Source organism: Hypanus sabinus, chromosome 2 (assembly GCF_030144855.1).
Source record: "Hypanus sabinus isolate sHypSab1 chromosome 2, sHypSab1.hap1, whole genome shotgun sequence".
Classification (NCBI taxonomy): domain Eukaryota; kingdom Metazoa; phylum Chordata; class Chondrichthyes; order Myliobatiformes; family Dasyatidae; genus Hypanus; species Hypanus sabinus.
In genome coordinates, this window is record NC_082707.1 from 158,088,200 (window position 1) to 158,108,520 (window position 20,321).

At 39.4% G+C, this 20,321-nt stretch overlaps 1 protein-coding gene across 3 annotated transcripts in view; it reads right to left on the minus strand.

The window, feature by feature from the left end:
- The window catches only part of samd4a (sterile alpha motif domain containing 4A), a 181,965-nt gene extending 176,693 nt beyond the window's left edge, over positions 1–5,272 (minus strand). Inside the window, exons 1-2 of one of the 3 annotated variants that reach the window (XM_059957729.1) lie at positions 5,140–5,272; positions 3,557–4,080 (exon numbers count right to left, since the gene is read on the minus strand). In XM_059957729.1, coding sequence (XP_059813712.1) covers positions 3,557–3,752 — 196 coding nt within the window. In that variant the 5' untranslated portion in view covers positions 3,753–4,080; positions 5,140–5,272. Of the gene's footprint in view, positions 1–3,556; positions 4,081–4,786; positions 5,105–5,139 lie in introns of those variants that run through there. The other 2 variants (XM_059957735.1, XM_059957721.1) reach the window with 2 other exon arrangements.
- Between the last annotated feature and the right edge of the window lie 15,049 nt (positions 5,273–20,321).

A 20,321-nucleotide genomic window follows, 5' to 3' on the forward strand; every position in this document is an offset into this window, starting at 1 on the left:
AAATATGAAGACTAAACTCTTTAACTAAAGTGTTGTTATCTACAAAAAAAGTTCCAATTCTATAACAATATTCTATCAATGAACATCTGAGATGTTTGGATGGAAGACACAGGAGCTGTTATCTAGAAGGCAATTCTCAGAAGTAAAATACAGTCAAATAGGATAAAGTAATATTGGAATACTGGAAGGATGACTTTAACTTGAGGAGACTGAAATTCACAAGTAATTAAATGATGGTCCAGTTGTTGCAAGATTGGAATGTATCTTTCCTCAGCTTTGGGTAGTCTTAGAAAAAAATATTTGAATTCACGTTTGTGGAAAGTTATGAAGCAATAGCAAATTATCACTGACCCTGCAAAGGACAACTTTCAAGAAAGATCTAGCCACAGTAAAAACATGCAATTTTTTAAAAAAATTGGGGCCATTTCCAGCAGACCCCTAGTTTACGGTGGCAACTTGATAGGATTATTGCGAATCCCATTAAAAAAAAATTCTGACACTAAAGCAGGAAGGTAATTTTATTCAACTTCTGAACGATTTACAGAGCACAGTAATTATTTGAATATTTATTATACATACATGTAGATTCTGAAATATATTTTAAGAAACCTTTTGAATTTATTTATACATGGGTACAACAATACTCATACATAAAATATGCCAAGAGTTTAAATTAAGATATAATACAAATGAAAAACTCATTTTAATCTCAGGCAACAGAATTCACAATTTTTAGTGTTAATGTGAAATTATATTGCAAATACCTTAAATTCAAAATACTGTCAGCAATTTTCCTTCATTTGGAATGAAGTGTCTGCAAACAAAATAGCTTAACTTCACATTGCTGCGAAAGCAAAAATTAAAGCATGGGAAACCTAAAGTTGCTGTTGATTATACAGTATAATGGCAAACAGATAATATTGTCAGTTTTATTATTCCAAATATCAGACTATCATGACAACAGGTGGCATAGAGTTGCCTTGAATATAGAAGGGTAAAAGCTAATTTGTGCAAGTTTCAATTCATGAGGGGTTTAGGGAAATACACAAATAATAATATTCTTTAGTGCAGGACAAGCATAAATCTTATATAACGGGCCAGACCATGATAACAAATTAAAAAAAAATTAAAAATCTAAAAACCACAGAACTCCATTGTCAAACACTGTGTACATTTGTTTAACTGACGTTTACAATGGAGCTCAACACAATTACACTTGTGATGAGTATTAAAAGATTAAGCTCAAGTATTTAAAGCAATACCAAATAAAAGTCAAGAATTCTTTTTGCTCATCCTGATGCAGTGTAAAATAATGAGCTGAAACATGCTCCCTGCAATGGTGATGGAAATAGAAAGGTCAGGTTTAGGCTAAGGGTACGATGTTCAGTGTGAATCAGAGCAAGAGCAGTCGCCACAGAAGTTTGTTGGGATCTGTAAGAATTTGACTGAATGAGTGGCAGGTATTCCCATAATGTTTATGTACCTACACAAACACTTGAAATCACAAAGGCAGGCACTGAAAATTATGGACAAAGTGCTCATAAATGTGATTTGCACTGATTGGTTCCTGATGGTTGGCATGAATATGGTGGGCCAAAGAGCCCATTTCAATGTGTGAATGTGTGATAATTGCAGGACACTGAAAAGGCATTTCAGGAAAATAATTTACAGAAATATGAGAATTAGGACTTATTAAATCACTTTGAAAGGAATCAACATGAATTCCATGAGCTGAATGGTCTCCCAGCATCCGAATGACCAATAATGACATTGTACAACTTTAACTATTAATTCAATCCCAAATGAACATTTCACCCCAAATTAGTTACATTATCCTACATCCTTAGAGCTGTTTAAGGCCCTAATTATACCCCAGATCTTTTTGTCATTTGACAGCAGTCCCTTATTCCACCAGTTGTATTGATTTTTTTAAATAATACTGTTGTACTTAGCTACTCAAAAATCAGAGTTAAACCTAAAGCTTGTTTTTCAAGTTTCCACTAAATTTTTTTCAGTCGTGTAAAGGTTTTAAGTCTTTTTAAAATTAAATATTGTACTCAAACCTGAATACATAATTTTGTTTTCTTGTAAATTTGAACAAAAATATCTGCATTAGGTGTCCACTTTGGCTTATTAAGTATATTTCAATTCACATTTGAATAGGATAGGAAAAATGTATGGAAAAAAAACATTTGTAACCTTTCATGGCAGGGTTCCACTCAGTTGGTCTTTACATCAAAGTTCATGAATACAGGAACCACTGGCAACAAATGCAACATCCATTTGAGTCTCTGGTTTCATCGACAAACTTTCATGAATGTTTTATATTTTACATGAAACTGCATTAGTCATGGGATAAAAATCCAATTGAGGCACTTAGCTGAGTACTTCAGATTGTTCCATCCTTACTCTATCCTAAATTCCTTGATTCAACTTTTTTGAGAGTAGAATATCAAGTGCTTTTCCCTGTGTTCTTGACCCTTGCATACCCTAAATCAAAGTACAGGCACTAAAATATTCAAAATCTACTTTCCCATCCCCCAATATGATCTCAGAGCCACAGAGAGTACATGCTGAATGCACACATAAATATCCTAGCAGCAGACCATAGTACTGGGGGCTGTCAGCAAATGGCAGTACAGACAGCTGCCAAGTCTTGCAGGCTCCGTGTTCTAATATGGAACAGCTGGAAGAGGACTGTGCATTCTTTTCTCTGAGTAAACACTAAAGCTCTGTTCAGTATTTGACTGCAATCAAGCTTAAAGATTTCCACCAATCGGTGAACACGGACTTCTACAACTTTTCCCCAATACACCCTTTGTATTCCTAGAAAAAAAACTCGTAAGATACACATAATTAAACAATTATGGGGGTGGAATTTTTCCAGGTTCCAATGTTATATAATTCAATCCTGTCACACAGAGTAAAACAGAACAAGGATTTTTAATTCTCTAAACACCATTTACAGTTGCAGCTTCTGCAAGTATCATGATGCATCTCTCCCTAAACATGGTCTGCATATTAAATGTTCATTTGTTTCCTGAATGACAAGGGCCTTTCATTTGATATTTTATTTTTAAACAGAAGTCGACACAGAAATTGCTCTAATTCTTGCATGAAAAGCTATCGTTTCCTTGACATAGTCCCAATAGTGATTTAAACACCAACCTTTTAGATGACGGCTAAATAAAAGATGAAACTGTGATTCATTTAAATTGAAAAAATGTTAATCTATGTAATCAGTCTCCGGATTTGTTGCGATATTGGGAAAAAGCTGCATCTAACCACTAGAATCAGAAAAGAAACCAAGCCACGTTGTCCAGAAAGCACAGGATACCCAGACTCTACGTGACATGACTGGATTATTGCACAGGAAATTGCAGAGCAAGACGCATCAAAGCATTTTACTCTTTCACGTTGATACGGTGCTGCTTGTACACCGCAATTAATTTTACCAGTTGCCAATTAAAAGACACAAACTGCGTTTGGCTATTGGATTACTATTTTACATATCTCAATACGAGATAAGAAAAAATATTGGTTGCGTTAAACTTACCAGCATCATTTGCTTCTCCCTCGAGAACGTGAAGCTCGGTGCAATCGGACAAAGAATGCGCTAGACAAATCTGAAGGAAACGAGCCTGGGTCCGGCTCACTCGTTTCAATAGGGACAACAAAGCTACAGTTTGTTCACATTCGTTCCAACCTTTAAACCACCCTGCCAAAACACCGACTTGATCTCGAAACATCATGATTAAGAATCTCAGCACTCTGCTGGTTTATTTCGTTGGGATTCTTCAACACGAGTCACCCCGTCACGAAAATAAAATCAAGCTCTGAAGCATGTAGAGGAGGGGTTGTCACATTTTTGTGTGTGGATCCAGTTACGATTTTTTTCCTTTTCTGTAGAATACGTCACTGTTGACACGTTCCCTCTTCCTTCAAGGAAATTGTGGGACAAAAATCTACCAGACACTAGAAGTACATCACCTGTCCGAATTGGCAAATCTTTGGCTCCAGATCTTCTTTCCTCGCAATGTCAATTTTACTCAACGCCTACATTTCCATGAATGGCCAAAGCTGGAAAGGAATTAAAGATAGCCATTTAATCATCACGTTATAATTTGTTCAAACTTCACACTGCACTGCTCCTGCAACATCATTATTATAATGAAGCAGCTCCCTTCGGTTTATAATGAACTAAAACGACATAAAATGGACTCGAAACGAAAAGATATTGAAGCAACTTATTTTATGAGAATGGAATAACTAACTGCCAATCAGGACACTGTTTAGATATCTCCCAAAGCAAGTAGAGCAAAGCAATTCCTCTAGGTTTAGGCCCAATGCAGATTGACTAAAATAAACTATTCACCCTAAGCTCAAATAGGCGAACGTCTGCAGCCGTCGCCTTGGACCTTAAAACGTATTAATATAACACTGCGGAAACTCAGCAACTCTACAGGCGGTTTCACAAGAGAGCTGGCAGAGTTTAATTTAGACAGGCGAGTTTCAAAATTCAGTTTATTTTAAGGCGATGGATGCCCTCAAACCGTTAGAAAAGTTAATTCCAAACTAGGACTCAAAGAAATACCTACGGTTCGGTCATTTAAAAAAAAGCCTTTTAATCCCAAACGATAACACACACTCCCCTCCTCCCAGCCCCTCCTAAAATAACATGAAAGGCGCAACATGTGTTAAGATTATTAATCAATGTGATTTAAAACTCCTCCCGACTACAACTGCAACGGCCACACTCTCAGACCTCCGTCGCCTGCTCACGAACCTCGGCACAGTGAGCTCAGGCCCGGCTCCTGATTCAACTGGCGCTGCTCCGTGCAGCAATGACGGCAGTCGCCGACTTCACAGCTGAATTTATTTTTAGCCGCGGCCCCGACACCGGCGCCGGCTCCGGCTCCTCAGCACTGGCACACACCATTACGTCATGGGCCGGCCGCAGAGAGGCCGGGCCCGCGGCCCGGGGCCACCCTCGCCATCCCCGCACCACGTCCGTTGCTAAGCGCTCGCCAAACACCACGCGTGCGTGGGATGTCGGGTCCTAACTGGACGCGGAGCTCGTAGTGATGTGTGTTTATTTGTTAAGAAACCTCCAGTCACTTCTCCCAGCGGCGTACTGACCCGTCCATGTGAAAGGAAAGTGAGCCACTGCCGTTTCTTCTGGTCACTGTCGACATGATGGTCAAGAGCGCGGCCTGCCGGTTGCCCGCGCCGATCCCCAGGCAAGGCTGCCAGCTCCGCGCCACGTGATCACTGTCACTTTTTGCGCGATTGTTCCTTCCATGGCAGCAAGATTCTCCCGGAGTTCTCCAGCGCACTTAAAGTAACACAAATCAAACATAGAAATTAAAGGCCCATTCTGATCATTAAAAAAATAGTGCAAGGTTCCCTATGGGCTAGCTCTTCACTTTTACATTCTAATTTTTTTCATATACATTTGTTTTATTCAAATAATTAAAATACTTAATGCAGCCTACACCGATTAAGTCAATCATTAGTCCAGATGGCATTACTTTACATAAACATCTATCTATTGGTGATTCAAACAACACACACAAAATGTTGGCGGAACACAGCAGGCCAGGCAGCATCTATAGGAAGAAGTACTGTCCACGTTTCGGGCCAAGACCCTTCGTCAGGACGAACCGAAAGGAAAGATACTAAGACAGGGGTGGGCAAACTTTTTGTGGGCAACAAAGGGTTCTAAAATTTGACAGGGGGGCCGGACCAGGAGCAGATGGACGGAGTGTTTTGGTAATACACCTCATAAGAGAAAATAAAATATCATGGGATATGTAGAAAACATGTGCTTTAATTTCAATTGAAAATGAACAAATGCATTACAACAAAATATCTGTCTTTGAAGTCCCATGGTATTTAGCTATTTATTGAAATGACTTTTAAAACACTGAAAATTAAATGAATAAAATACAGCTTTTTTTTAATAGTAACAGTTATTATTTTAAAGCACTGAAAATTCTGTTATCCTTCAAGATATTATCATCATCACTCTCCTCCTGACTGTCTTTATTTCAAAAACGGTAAGAGATGCAGGTCTACTTGTCCTGCTCCTTCTTATTCAATTGTCCCCTGTGCCGAAACTCAACAACGACCAGCACAAAGACAGAACACTGACAGCGCGCCAGTATGCAGAGCGCGTTATTTGATCTGGAGCGCATTTTTTATTTTGAGAACGTACATGCACCTGCGCACTACTCATGTCCATCACTTAACAGAAATGACATGTAACATGTAAGGCTTATTGAAAAAAATATTTTCAAATGCATTTTTTACATAACACAACGAAGAAACTTATTTTTAATTTCAGCGGGAACAGTGTTGTTGGTCTCCCTTTTTAGCCAGCGCATCAAAGTCTGGATTTAGTTTTGTTGTGGCGATTCTCAGGATGGATCTGAGGTGTTGGTCAGTTAACTTGGATCTGTGGCTGGCTTTGTTGATGTTCATGACACTGAACGCCTGTTCACACAAATAGGTCGAGCCGAACAAAGAGTAAAGCGCAAATGTGGAGTAATACGCTGCACCTCAACAAAGGTCAATGTATATAGAGTGCGTCATCTATTGGGAAAACGCCAGAATTGCGGGGAAAAAACGTTAACAAGGTTTATTAATATAATTTCATCAAGTTCTGCGGGCTGGATTAAAAAGCATATGGCCCGCGGGCCGTAGTTTGCCCATGCCTGTACTAAGAGATTTGAAAGTAGTGGGGGAGAGGGGGAAATGCGAAATGATAGGAGAAGACCACAGGGGGTGGGATGAAGCTCAGAGCTGGAAAGGTGATAGGTGAAAGTGATACAGAGCTGGAGAAGGGAAAGGGTCATGGGACAGGAAGCCTCAGGAGAAAGAAAGGTGGGGGGAAGCACCAGAGGGAGATGGAGAACAGGCAGGGTGATGGGCAGAGAGAGAAAAAAACAACTAAATATGTCAGGGATGGAGTAAGAAGGGGAGGAGGGGCATTAACAGAAGTTAGAGAAGTCAATGTTCATGCCATCAGGTTGGAGGCTACCCAGCCGGTATATAAGGCGTTGTTCCTCCAACCTGAGTGTGGCTTCATCTTGACAGTACAGGAAGCCATGGATAGACATATGAGAATGGGAATGGGACGTGGAATTGAAATGTGTGGCCACTGGGAGATCCTGCTTTCTCTGGCGGACCGAGCATAGGTGTTCAGTGAAACGGTCTCCCAGTCTGCGTCGGGTCTCACCAATATATAAAAGGCCACACTGGGAGCACCAGACGCAGTATACCACACCAGCCGACTCACAGGTGAAGTGTTGCCTCACCTGGAAGGACTGTCTGGGGCCCCCTGAATGGTGGTGAGGGAGGAAGTGTAAGGGCAGGTGTAGCACTTGTTCCACTTACAAGGATAAGTGCCAGGAGGGAGATCGGTGGGAAAGGATTGGGGGGGGGACGAGTGGACAAGGGAGTCATGTAGGGAGCGATCCCTGTGAAAAGCAGAAAGGCAGGGGAGGGAAAGATGTGCTTGGTAGTGGGATCCCATTGGAGGTGGTAGAAGTTACGGAGAATTATACGTTGGACCTGGTGAGATGGTAGATGAGGACAAGGGGAACCCTATCCCGAGTGGGGTGGCAGGCGGATGGGGTGAGGGCAGATGTGCGGGAAATGGGAGAGATGCGTTTGAGAGCAGAGTTGATGGTGGAAGAAGGGAAGCCCCTTTGTTTAAAAAAGGAAGACATCTCCTTCATCCTGGAATGAAAAGCCTCATCCTGACATCAGATACGGCGGAGACGGAGGAATTGTGAGAAGGGGATAGCATTTTTGCAAGAGACAGGGTGGGAAGAGGAATAGTCCAGGTAGCTGTGAGAGTCTGTAGGCTTATAGTAGATATCAGTAGATAAGCTGTCTCTAGAGATGGAGACAGAAAGATCAAGAAAGGGGAGGGAGGTGTTGGAAATGGACCAGGTAAATTTGAGGGCAAGGTGAAATTTGGAGGCAAAGTTAATGAAGTCAACGATCTCAGCATGCGTGCAGGAGGCAGCACCAATGCAGTCGTTGATGTAGCGAAGGAAAAGAGGGGGGTGGATACCTGTATAGACTTGGAACATGGACTGTTCAACAAAGCCAACAAAAAGGCAGGCATAACTGGGACCCAAACGGGTGCCCATGGCTACACCCTTGGTTTGGAGGAAGTGGGAGGAGCCAAGGGAGAAATTATTGAGAGTAAGAACTAATTCTGCTAGCTCTCCCTCTCTGCCCATCACTCTCCCTCTGGTGCTTCATCTCCATCTCCCTCTGGTGCTCCCTCCCCCCCACCACTTTCTTTCTCCCAAGGCCTCCCTTCCCATGATCCTTTCCTTTCTCCAGCTCTGTATCACTTTCGCCAATCACCTTTCCAGCTCTTAGCTTCATTCCACCCCTTCCAGTCTTCTCCTATCATTTCGCATTTCCCCCTCCCCCAACTATTTTCAAATCTCTTTCCTTCTAGTTAGTCCTGACGAAGGGTCTCGGCCCGAAACGTCGACAGTGCTTCTCCTTGTAGATGCTGCCTGGCCTGCTGTGTTCCACCAGTATCTTGTGTGTGTTGTTTGAATTTCCAGCATCTGCAGATTTCCTCGTGTTTGATCTATTGGTGATTCTTATTTTTGATATGAATATGAAGTGAACTCAACCTGGATGTGTTATGCATCTGTTTGTAACTGTTTAATAGGCTACGAATACAGCACCATCTATTTTTGTTACAACCTTCAAATGTGTGTTAAAGCTGAAACATTGTCCATTTTTCTTAAGAGTTTCTCATTCTGTCCTGATGAAGGGTCTCCACCTGAAACATCTACTGTTTACTCTTTGCCACAGATGCTGCCTGACCTGCAGAGTTCCTCCAGCATTTTGTGTGTGTTGCTTGGAATCTCCAGCATCTGCAGATTTTCTCGTTTCCATTCTTCTTTCATGGTTTTAAACTTTTACCACAATCATTTTTCATTAATCAATACCATTTTTGTAAATAATAACAGCAGAATTTGGTTATAGGTTTCAGTGTAGCATCGCATCTTTTCGAATTAACCTATTTGCCAATAATTTTCTGCATTAAACTGTTTTGTCAACAAGCAAAAAAGTATTAATTAGGTGCAACACACACAAATGCTGGAGGAACTCAGCAGGTCAGGCAACATCTGTGGAAATGAATAATCATTTGATATTTCAGGCCCTTCTTCGGGGCTGGAAGGTAAGTGGGAAGATGCCAGAATAAAAAAGTGGGGAGGGGAAACAGGATAGCTAGAAGGTAATATATGAAGCCAGCTGGGTTGGAAAGATAAAGGGCTGGAGAGGAAGGAATCTGTTAGGAGAAGTGAGTGGACCATAGAAGAAAGGGAAGGAGGTTGGGACCTGGGAGGAGGTGATAGGCAGGTGAGAAGAGGTAAGAAACCAGAGGGAATAAAAGGAGGGAGGGTTTTTTTTACCAGAAGGAGAAATCAATATTCATGCCATCAGATAGGAAGCTACCCAGATGGAAACAAGATGTTGCTTCTCCACTGAGGCTGTCCTCAAATAGGCATAAGAAAAGGGTAGGGACTGACATTTTTGAACAGGAATGGGAATCAGAATTAAAATGTTTGTATTTAATTATGCAATTAGAAGTATTAATGACTTGATGTGAAGTAAGGGTAGTCTTAGAACTGTAGAAATCTTTGATACAAAAGCAAGTTTGTTTCAATGATGATGTCAAGAATTATAAATCTTACCCCAATTTCTAGCAAAGACACATCCAGTTATGGGCTCAGTATCTGCCTCAACCAAGCTTAGAATTCCTATCTTCTTATTGGTGGGCTGGGCTGAAAGAGAGGGGAAGAGGAAATTCTACAACTTCTCTTTATTCCTTGTACATTTTGGCTTAAATTTATGCCCCTGCTTATTGACTTCACTGCTAAGGCAAACAGACCAGCTCTTCATTATTTTTCTTGAATTAAATACACTGCCTCTTCTGTTCAAATGGCACTGAACTTGCTCTTCTTCATGACAAAATTTCTACAATCCTGCTGGAAACATCTTCAAATTTTCCCTGAATTCTCACCAGTGTCTTCATATTTTCAAAGCATAAACAGAAGGTCAAGCCCCTCTCATCTGCTGTGTCACTGAAGATTACCATGGCCGATATTGTTTTTCTCATCCACTTTGCTGTCCCTAAATCCTCCACTTATCTCAGCCTTGAATAGACTAAAATGAATAAGCATCAATAATCCTGTGGTTTTACAGTTAATGTAGCACTTTTCTTGTTAAAGATTAATGGGTTATATTAGATGGTCAAATGAACTGCATGGATTCTTTTACAAAAAAAATTAAGTTTTGACCACTATCCACCTGAATACAGTTAGACCATTACTGTATATATGAAATTCAAATGTATACTATCTACCTTTACAAATATAGTTAAAATAGAGAAGTTTACAGTAAGTTTCAATGCATAGGTCCCTTTTTTTAATATTAAATACTGGTAACTTAGAATTGTTTTGAAGTACATGTTGTCATACATTGACGTTTGAAAATGTTAGGCTATTAGTGTGTTTGAGCCAAAAGTGAAGCAGAGACATATTTGGAATGTGAAACACAACAAACAGTATGTCACTAAAAGAATAGGTAACATTAAAAAAAAGCTGGGCAAGCAGAGTAGAACACCGTCTAGGGAGTGGATGCCAGACCCAGAATCAAAATCTCACAGGGCAGGAAAAAGTAGATTATGAATTTGCATCGCGCCCTTTCACCAAGAATTTCAAGCTTTTAGTGCCCCCTGCAGGATTTTAAATCTGTAGTTAAAAAAAACATTTTATATAATGGTTCATTTTCATGATTGATATTTTTACATATCAACCTAAAAGTGCCACATTAAATTATTTGAAGATTGTCTAACCAATAAGATTAACCTGCTCTGGCCAAAATTAAATATTGGAACAATGTATTTTTCCTTTAAGGTTGTTCAGTCCTCTAATATTTTGCTTTGAGAAAAGCCAACCAAAATCTTTAGAATGCAATTACAATCATAAAAATATGTCCAGATTAAACAGAGCTCAGAACTTTAGAAAGTATTTATTGGCAGACAAGGAATAATCCTGTGTTAGGACAAAGGACCTGAATATATCATTATAAAACCCTTTTAAGGAGAGTTTTGATTCACGGATTTAAAAAAGGTGGAACATTGATCATTGAACATCATATTTAGTACTAGATTGTATTCTGAGGGTCATCTCTTTATTTATCTCAGTCTGAAGAACAAATCTGATATTTAGACTTAGTTTTTTGAGATATTCAGAAATGAATTAAAGAAATTAGAATTGCACTCAAAACATTAATACTTAAGGAACAATAGCTTACTTAGAGAAATCATCAATTATAGTCTGGTGAGAAAACTGAAATAGTGAAGGGAAACAAATAAAAATATTCATCAAAAATTAATTTTTGCAAATAAGAGTTCAAAGCAGAGCACAGGGAAACATAAGGAATTAAACAGCAAGAAGAAAACTTAATTCCACTTTCAATACAATTTATTGAAATAACAAAATAGTTTTCAACTTGGCCCACCTGATTATTTTAATGAAATGAAAATCAAATAGTTTCTCAAACAGGTGGACAGCCCATTTAATTAAGCTGTAAACCAGAGTAATAAATATTACACACAAACTAAAATATATTCAAATCATGGATAAAACAATAGATTCATTCTCTCCCACCCCACCCACCTCTGAACAAAGTTATTAATTTTTGAGTGCATCCAAAAACTTGATATCACTCAAGCTTGATATCAAAGGATGAGATAACACAGTACACTGGTATCTCATCCACCACCTTAAACATCTGTAATCCTCTCCCCATGGCTCGTAACAAACTTGGCTCATTAGCCAACTCTGACTAACAGACACATGACTCAGCATTTTATGGGTAACAGTGAGAAAGCCACCTTCAATAAGAAACTTATTTTCCATATACCTAGGGTTGATATGATTCAGGTTCAACTAAACAGGGAAATTGGAATGTTCCGGTGAAGGAATGAAAATTGTGGTGAATGCTGTGTAAATGCTGCCCCATGCAAAGTTATCATCTGCCAGGAAATAACATTCCTTAACTGGAATAAAATTAAAGTGTAAGTATATTTACAGATATTATAACTTTAACCAACAATTAATAGGGGGGAAAAGAGCCCAATACAGTTAAACCAGTCTAAGTGTACACATAAATGTTGGAGCTCATTTCTGAAGTAGTCAGGTCACTTTTTATTGTCATTTTGACCATAACTGCTGGTACAGTACACAGTAAAAACGAGACTCTGAGGACTGCAGGCCCGATTCCCTCAGCAAGCAGAGGTCGCGCAATCTAATCAGCAGATTTTCATGAATGTTTGTTTTTGGGCAATCTCTGTATTGTAGCAGTATCTGGTGATGGTAGATAATCGCCCTGTTATCCATTGTCCTAAACCCTAATTGTACCTTAAAATCAAATTTAAAAACTAAATTAAAGTAGCACCAGATCTGAAAGGCTGCTGCTGCCATGTACCGAGCCGCGTCGGGTACTTCACTTTGATTACTCACACACTGACCCCACATTCCGCGTGAATAACACCAACCACAGTTCAAATTTCCCCTGAAGATCGTTTTGAACAAACTGATTAACTCAGGGGTATTGGCACTTCCTACTTGGAACCAATTGTCTGCACAAAGAACTTGTTACAATGGGATTTCTCCTTCGAGTGGCACAGAGAGGATCTTCCCTCCTGCCTAATGTCCCCAAACCAGACTACTATCCTTCAGAAATCAGATACTGCCCAGCTCTCTCAAATCTTCCCTCACATCCTGCTGGGAAGAAAGTTACAACAGAAGACAACCCCAACTGCCTGAAACAACTTTCCTAAGTTGGACAAAATGGTGCCTTATCCTTAGCTGAAGCCAAAACATTCTTACTAACAGGGCACACAGCTTTTACAGAAAACTGCTAAAATAAAAATACCTCACAGCACAGCAGTAGAAATCTTAATCAGGGCCTTATACATGCATTTGATCTACCATTTAAGCTGCAGTGGATAGCATTTATAAATGCACCACTGTTCCTCACATAGACAACTCTGAAAGCACCACTTAAACTTTCATCAAAGACAAAAACTTCATGTGCATAAGAACAGTCACCACCTGAATATCTGTTTTCAACACACACACACACACACACATACACACACACACAAAGAATCAGATACACAAACTTGTTCCTACATCGTCACCGGAAGCAAATTCTGGATCTCTTTCCCCAACTGAATTGTGGGAGCTCCTTCATTAAAAGAACACAGAAGCCAAGCACTTTTAGAGCAGTTCAAGACAAATCAATGAAAGGTGGCCTTGTCAACAACACCCATAGCTTCCCCACCCCCAAAGAAAATCATCGTAAGTTTGAGAGGAGGAATTTTATTCAGATGGTAGAGGCAGGTTCGATATTGTCATTTAAAGTAAAATTGGATAGGTATATGGACAGGAAAGGAAAGGAGGGTTAGGGCTGAGTGCAGGTTGGCGGGACTAGGTGAGAGTAAGCATTCGGCACGGACTAGAAGGACCGAGAATGCCTGTTTCCATGCTGTATTTGTTATATAGTTATATCCACTACCTGAGTAGCAGAAGGGAGCAGCAGGTCACGGCAGTGTACATTGAGCTTTGACCAGCAACCAATCCGGACATTGGAAATTTAAGGGGAGGGTATTTCACTCAGGTCCACTGCCTGAAAATGAGGATGGTGCTGTATTCCAAGAAAGGAAATTAGTAGAATATCCACTCAATGGCTTTTTAAAGCAGCTAGTGGCTGAGCGCACTAGGGGATCAGCTATTTGGACCGGATGTTGTGTAATGAACCGGAATTGATTAAAGAGCTTAAGGTGAAGGGACCCTTTGGGGTAAGAGATAATATGATCAAATTCACTCTGAAATTTCAGCAGTAGCTAAATTAAGATGTATTAGTAAAGGGAATTATAGAAGCATGATAGGAGTTGGCCAGAATGGATTGGAAAAGAACACTGACCGGAATTTCCAGAAGCAATTCGGAAGGCACAGGATATATACATCCCAAAGAGGAAGGAGTATTCTAAAGGCAAGATGACACAACCATGGCTAACAGGAGAAGTCAAAGCCAGCATAAAAGCTAAAGAGAAGGCATATCACAGACCAAAAATTAGTGAGGTTAGAGGATTGAGAAACTTCTAAAAACCAACAGAAAGCAACTAAAAAAGTCATTAAGGTAAATTATGGAATATGAAAATAAGCTAGCCAAGATATTAAAGAGGATAGCAAAAGTTTCTTTAAATACATAAAGTGTAAAAGAGAGGCAAGAGAGGATGTAGGACCACTGGAAAATTATGCTGGTGAGATAGTAATGGGGGTGGGGGGTAAGGAAAGTGCAGACAAACTGAATAAGTATTTTGCATCAGTCTTCATTGTGGAAGACACTAGCAGTATGGTAGAAGTTCCAGGTGTCAGGAAGTGTGTGAAGTTACCATTACTAGGGAGAAGGCTCTTGGGAAACTGAAAGGTCTGAAGGTAGATAAGTCACCTGGATCAGATGGTGTGAACCCCAGGTTTTTGAAAGAGGTGGCTGAAGAAATCGTGTAGGCACTTGTAATGATCCTTCAATAATCAATAGATTCTGGAATGGTTCTGGATGACTGAAAAATTGCAAATGTCACTCCACTCTTCAAGAAATGAGAGATGCAGAAGAAAGGAAACTATAGGCCAGTTAATCAGACTTCAGTGATTGGGAAAATCTTGGAATCGATTAAGGATGAGGTCTCAGGACTTGGAGGCACATGATAAAATAGGCTGTAGTCAGCACAGTTTCCTCAAGAGAAAATCTTGTCTGACAAATCTGTTGGAATTCTTTGAAGGCCTTTGACAAGGTGTCATGCATGAAGCTGCTTAACAAGTTACTAGTATGGATAAAACAGTGGCCGATAGCCTTTTGTGCTTGCCTGCTGGTTTTCTACAGGGTTCCGTACTGGGACCATTTCTTTTTACATTATATGTCAATGACTTGGATGACAGAATTGATGGCTTTGTTGCAAAGTTTGCTGATGATATGAAGACAGGTGGAGGGGCAGGTAGTTTTGAGGAAGTAGAGAGGCTACAGAGGCCTTGGGCAAATTAGGAGAATGGGCAAAGATATGGCAGATGGAATACAGTGTCAGCAAGTGTATGATCATACACTTTGGTAGAAGAAACGAAAGGATTGACTATTTTCTAAATGGAGAGAAAATACAAAAAATGAGGCACAGAGGCTCTTGAGACTCCTTTTGCAGGATTCCCTAAATTGGCAGGTTGAGTTGGTGGTGAGGAAGGCAAATGTGATGTTAGCATTCATTTCAAGAGGACTAGAATATAAAAGCAAGGATGTAATGTTGAAACTTTATAAAGCACTGGTAAGGCTTCACTTGGAGAATTGTGAGCAGTTTGTAGCCCTCATCTTAGAAGGGATGTGCTGAAACTGGAGAGGGTTCAAAGAAGGTTCATGAAAATGATTCCAGGATTGAATGGCTTGTCATAAGAAGAGTGTTTGATGGCAGTGGGCCTGTATTCACTGGAATTTGGAAGAATGAGGGATATCATCAGTGCAACATATAAAATGGTAAAAGCCCTTGATAGAGTGGATGTGGAGAAGCTGTTTCCTATGGTAGGGGAGTCTAAGACCAGAGGACACAACCTCAGAGTAGAGGCTCATCCTTTTAAAATGGAAATGAGGAGGAATTTCTTTAGCCAGAGAGTGGTGTATCTGTGGAATTCTTTGGCAAATCTTTATGTATATTTAAGGCAGAGTTTGATATTTATTGGTCAGGGTATGAAGGGATACAAGGAGAAGGCGGTAGATTGGGGCTGAGTAGAAAATTGGACCAGCCATGATGAAATGGCAGAGCAGACTTGAGGGCAGCCAAATGGCCTAATACTGCTCCAATATCTATTGCTCTGATGGTCTAATTGAGATGGAAGGAAACTTTGCACCAACCATGAATAGTCCGTTGTCCACTGTTCTATTTTATTGAAGACAACTATGAGGAGCTTCTGATCAGTGGTTAAAAGAGAAATCTTATCGTCATGACAAGGTAGTGCAGATGCTGAAATCTGAAGTGAAACAAACTGCTAGAGGAACTCAAAAGGTCAAGCAGCATCTGTGGAAGCAATGGGACGATCAATGCTTCAGGTTGTAATGCTGTATCAGAACTGTAAATACATTAGGAATGTAATTACAGTTTGATTTATATCTAAACCTGAACGAAAAAAACAAATGTGCTTGTATTCTATGAAATTGCATGAAATCAATCTTACAAGCTGGATTATTCCACAGTGAAATACAATCGTCAACTTCAGCAGGGAACTAACCTCTTAAAACAGCTCATCAATACTGTGACAATGCTGAATGGAAACTCTCAAGTACAGCATTCTGAATAGCACAAAATGAACATTCAAATAAAGGTAAGCAGACAGACGATATCACTCATTGAGCATACATACCAATCACCATCAGAGATGGTGGAAATTTTTCATTTATCACTTTGCCATCATTAGGTGGTGGGTGGGGTGGGGGGGGGTGTTGGATAGAGAGAAAAAGATCAGAAAAAGAAAACAAACCACATTAGGAGTTCTGCTCCTATATTGTTAACACAGATGTAATTATGTAGATTTTAAAGAGGCCAAAAACAGCAATAAATCATTTGTAATTTAATCAGAATCAGATTTAATATTACTGGTATATATCATGAAATGTGTTGTAAATCAACACAAAAATAGAATGCATTTCTTTGACATATCTTGGAACAAATGTAGAGAAGTCTGGAAGAACAAAATTTGTTACTGATTATATGAATCATGGAATATTGTCTTCACACTCAAGTATGCAGCTGTGTCTTTGTTTACGCATCAGAGTAAAAGACAAAATTCTACCAGCAGCAATTCCCATATATTAGAAAACAGAACAGTACAGCATAGGAACAAACCCTTCAGCCCAATGTTGTGCCAAACTAATTCAACCAGTAATTAAATGTCTAACTAAACTAATCCCTGCTGCCTACAATGTCTATATAATCTATCCTGTGTCTGAGAGCCTCTCGAACACCTCCCTATATTTGATTCCATCATCACTCCTGGCAGGACATTCCAGGCACCCACCACTCTTACGTACACCAAAACTTGCTCCACACATCTCTAAGCTTGCCACCTCTCACTTTAAATGCATGCACACTGGTATCAGGCATTACAATCCTGGGAAAAAGATACCAGCTGTCTACTCTATTTTTACCTCTCAATCAAATCTTCCCTCAGCCTCTGCAGATAAAACAATCCATGTTTGTCTAGCCGCTCTTATAGCACGTGCTTCTAATCTAAGTAATGCCCTGGTAAACTTCTTCAGCACTCTCTCCAAAGCTTCAATACCCTTCTGAAAGTAGAGCAATGAGAATTGAATTAAATATTCCAGATGTGACTGAACTAGAGTTTTAAAAAGCTGCAACAAACCTTTTTGATTCTTGAACTCAATCCTGTGACTAATAAAGGCAAGCATATCATACATCTTCAATCTATGCAGCCTCTTTCAGGGAGCTATAGATTTGGACCTCAAGATCCTTCTGTACATCAATACTGTTAAGCGTCTTGCTAAATGGTTCTTTTTTATTAGATCTACAAAGTACAAAACCCAACATTTGACTGGATTGAGCACCATTTTCCATTTTCCCACCCGTATCTGTAAATGATCTGAATCCTATAGTAACCTTCAACTACTATCCACAACACCGATCTTTGTATTGTTGCAAACTTATTAACCAACCCATCCAGGACATTTCCATATGATTCCAGTCCCTGTGGAATATCAGTAGTCACAGACTCTAGCCAGAGTAAAGGTAGTGATGATGAGACTTTCCAATTCCAAACCCTTAATCAAGCCAATTCCAAATCACCATAGGTACCATTCATTTAATCTTCTGGGTTAGACTTCCATGAGGGACCTTATCAAATGCCTTGCTAAAATCCATGCACAGCTCTACCTTCATCAACTACTTTTATCACCTCGTTGGAAAATTTAATCATTAGTAAGACATAAATTGCCTTGAACAGATCAAACATGAAATGTCTAATATAGGAAAGAATGTAACAAATTTGAAATGTAATAGCATCTTTCACAAAAACCCTGCCAAGGAATTTGTTCACAGCAAGTTCCACAACTAGAATTTGTCAAGGAAAAGTATTTCTCAGAGTACCATGACATTAAAGATGAAATGTTTTCATATGTCCAGCAGAGCTTCAGATTGATCTGATTATACCACAGACTCAGTGCAACACTGGAGCATCAACCTAGATTATGTACACAAATCTCAGGAGAGGGGTTTTGATAAGGAAAATTCATGCATGTCTATAAAATTTCACAGAAATTTAAGCTCTAGAGTCAGTGGTAAAAAACACATGGAAACAGTGGAACCAACACAGATTATCCAGTTTGACTGATCAACCAAATTCAGAAATATCAACAAGAGATTTCATTATGTTCAAATATTGTCCTTAAATAAAGTATAAAGAATAATCTTCAAATAGTGGTACAATATATCCAAACAGATTTATAGAAATCCAGAGAAATGCTCAAAATTCTGGAAGAACTCGGCAGGTCAGCCAGAATCTATGGAGAGGAACAAAGATTGAACATTTCAGAATGATACCCTTCATCAGATTCTGGTGAAAGATCTCAGCCTGAAACATCAACTCTTTATTCCTCTCTGTAGATTCTGCCTGACATGCTGAGCTCCTCTAACATTGTGTGTGTGTGTTTCTTTCTTTCTTTCTCTGGATTTCCAGCATCTGCAGAATCTCGTATTTATAGAAATTAAGCAGTTGAAGTCAGAATTGTTTGTTCAAAGTAATTTTATTATCAAAGAACATAAATGTCACTGTCTACTCCCCTGAGATTCATTTTCAAAGATGGTCAAGCAACTAATGTGCAAAAGGTTCATTTTCTCTAATCAACCTGCCATGAAAACCTATAGGATTTATATACTGTAAATAAAACCAAGTTTATTTCAGACTGGTAAAGTCAAATCTTAAAGATTAAAGCAAACATCCAGCTCATACATTTATCATATAATGGAAAATCAGTCCTTTCTTAATAAAATTTAATTAGAAAATGGTCTTATGGTGATTGGCTGCCAGTCTTTTGATCGATCTGCTACTAGCAAGGGAAGAGCCTGCCGCTGTGCCCAGAGAATGTTACTCAGGTTTCCTGTATTTTGGATATGGACTTGGACTTTTTTTTCCAGTCTTGTAGTTATTTATTATATTCCTGTGTTTTTCGCCCCATTTTTCTTGTATTTTTTTGTTTTGGGAGGAGAAATGCCGTTCCATCTTTGTTCTTTTTTTGCATTGCGAGGGGCAATTTGGGGGTTGACGGTCATACTGCTTCGCTTTTCTTTCTTGGTTTCATAGCTATCTGAAGAAGAATTTCAGAGTTGTATACTTTAATAAATGAACCTTTGGTAACCAAACGAGGACTCATTTCACACCAGTATCAAGGCTTGCCCAGAATTTTATGGCATTGTTGAAGAAGTTGAGATACTGCTGAACAGCTTCTGAAGAAAATGAAAATACTTCCTCCAAAACTTTGAAACTGTATTTATTTAGTGACAGAGTAACAGGACCATTTAGTCCAAAGAACCTAACCTACTTAATTATATGCATGTGATCAATTAATCTACTAACCCGTACCTCACTGGGATGACAGAAGAAACTGGAGCATCTGGAGGAAGCCCACGCAGTTGTGGAAAGAACACACAAACTCCGTACAGACAGCGATGGAATGGTTGCTGGTGCAGTAATAGCATTACACTAACAACAAAGAGTACCATATTTTGTATTTGTGGCCATATCAGGCAACAGGTCCCCACTTTCTATTAAAATCAGGTGAGTATGTGCCTCCAACAAGTAGGAGAAAATTTAATGATCTTTCGAGATTTTATAGATGTTTGTTTGATGGGTGTTCCTTTCCTCACCTCATGGCACATCGGAAGGTAACCTTATCATTTCTTTAGTTTTTGTCTGTGTTTTTTTTTTAAAACGAGGCCAAGTTGCTGGCTCAACGCTCAACCCAGCACGGATGGAAATCATGCAAGGAGATGGCCAGATTCAAAACCAGAACCACTCGCCTCAAACTCTGATATGGATGCCACTACACCACCAGCCAGTGTTTTATAGGTGATGCTGTGTTTTAATTTTGAACTTTGTTTTTCAAAATCTTTTTGAAAAAAAAATGTTAGTTCAAGAAATCCATAGCTTAACATA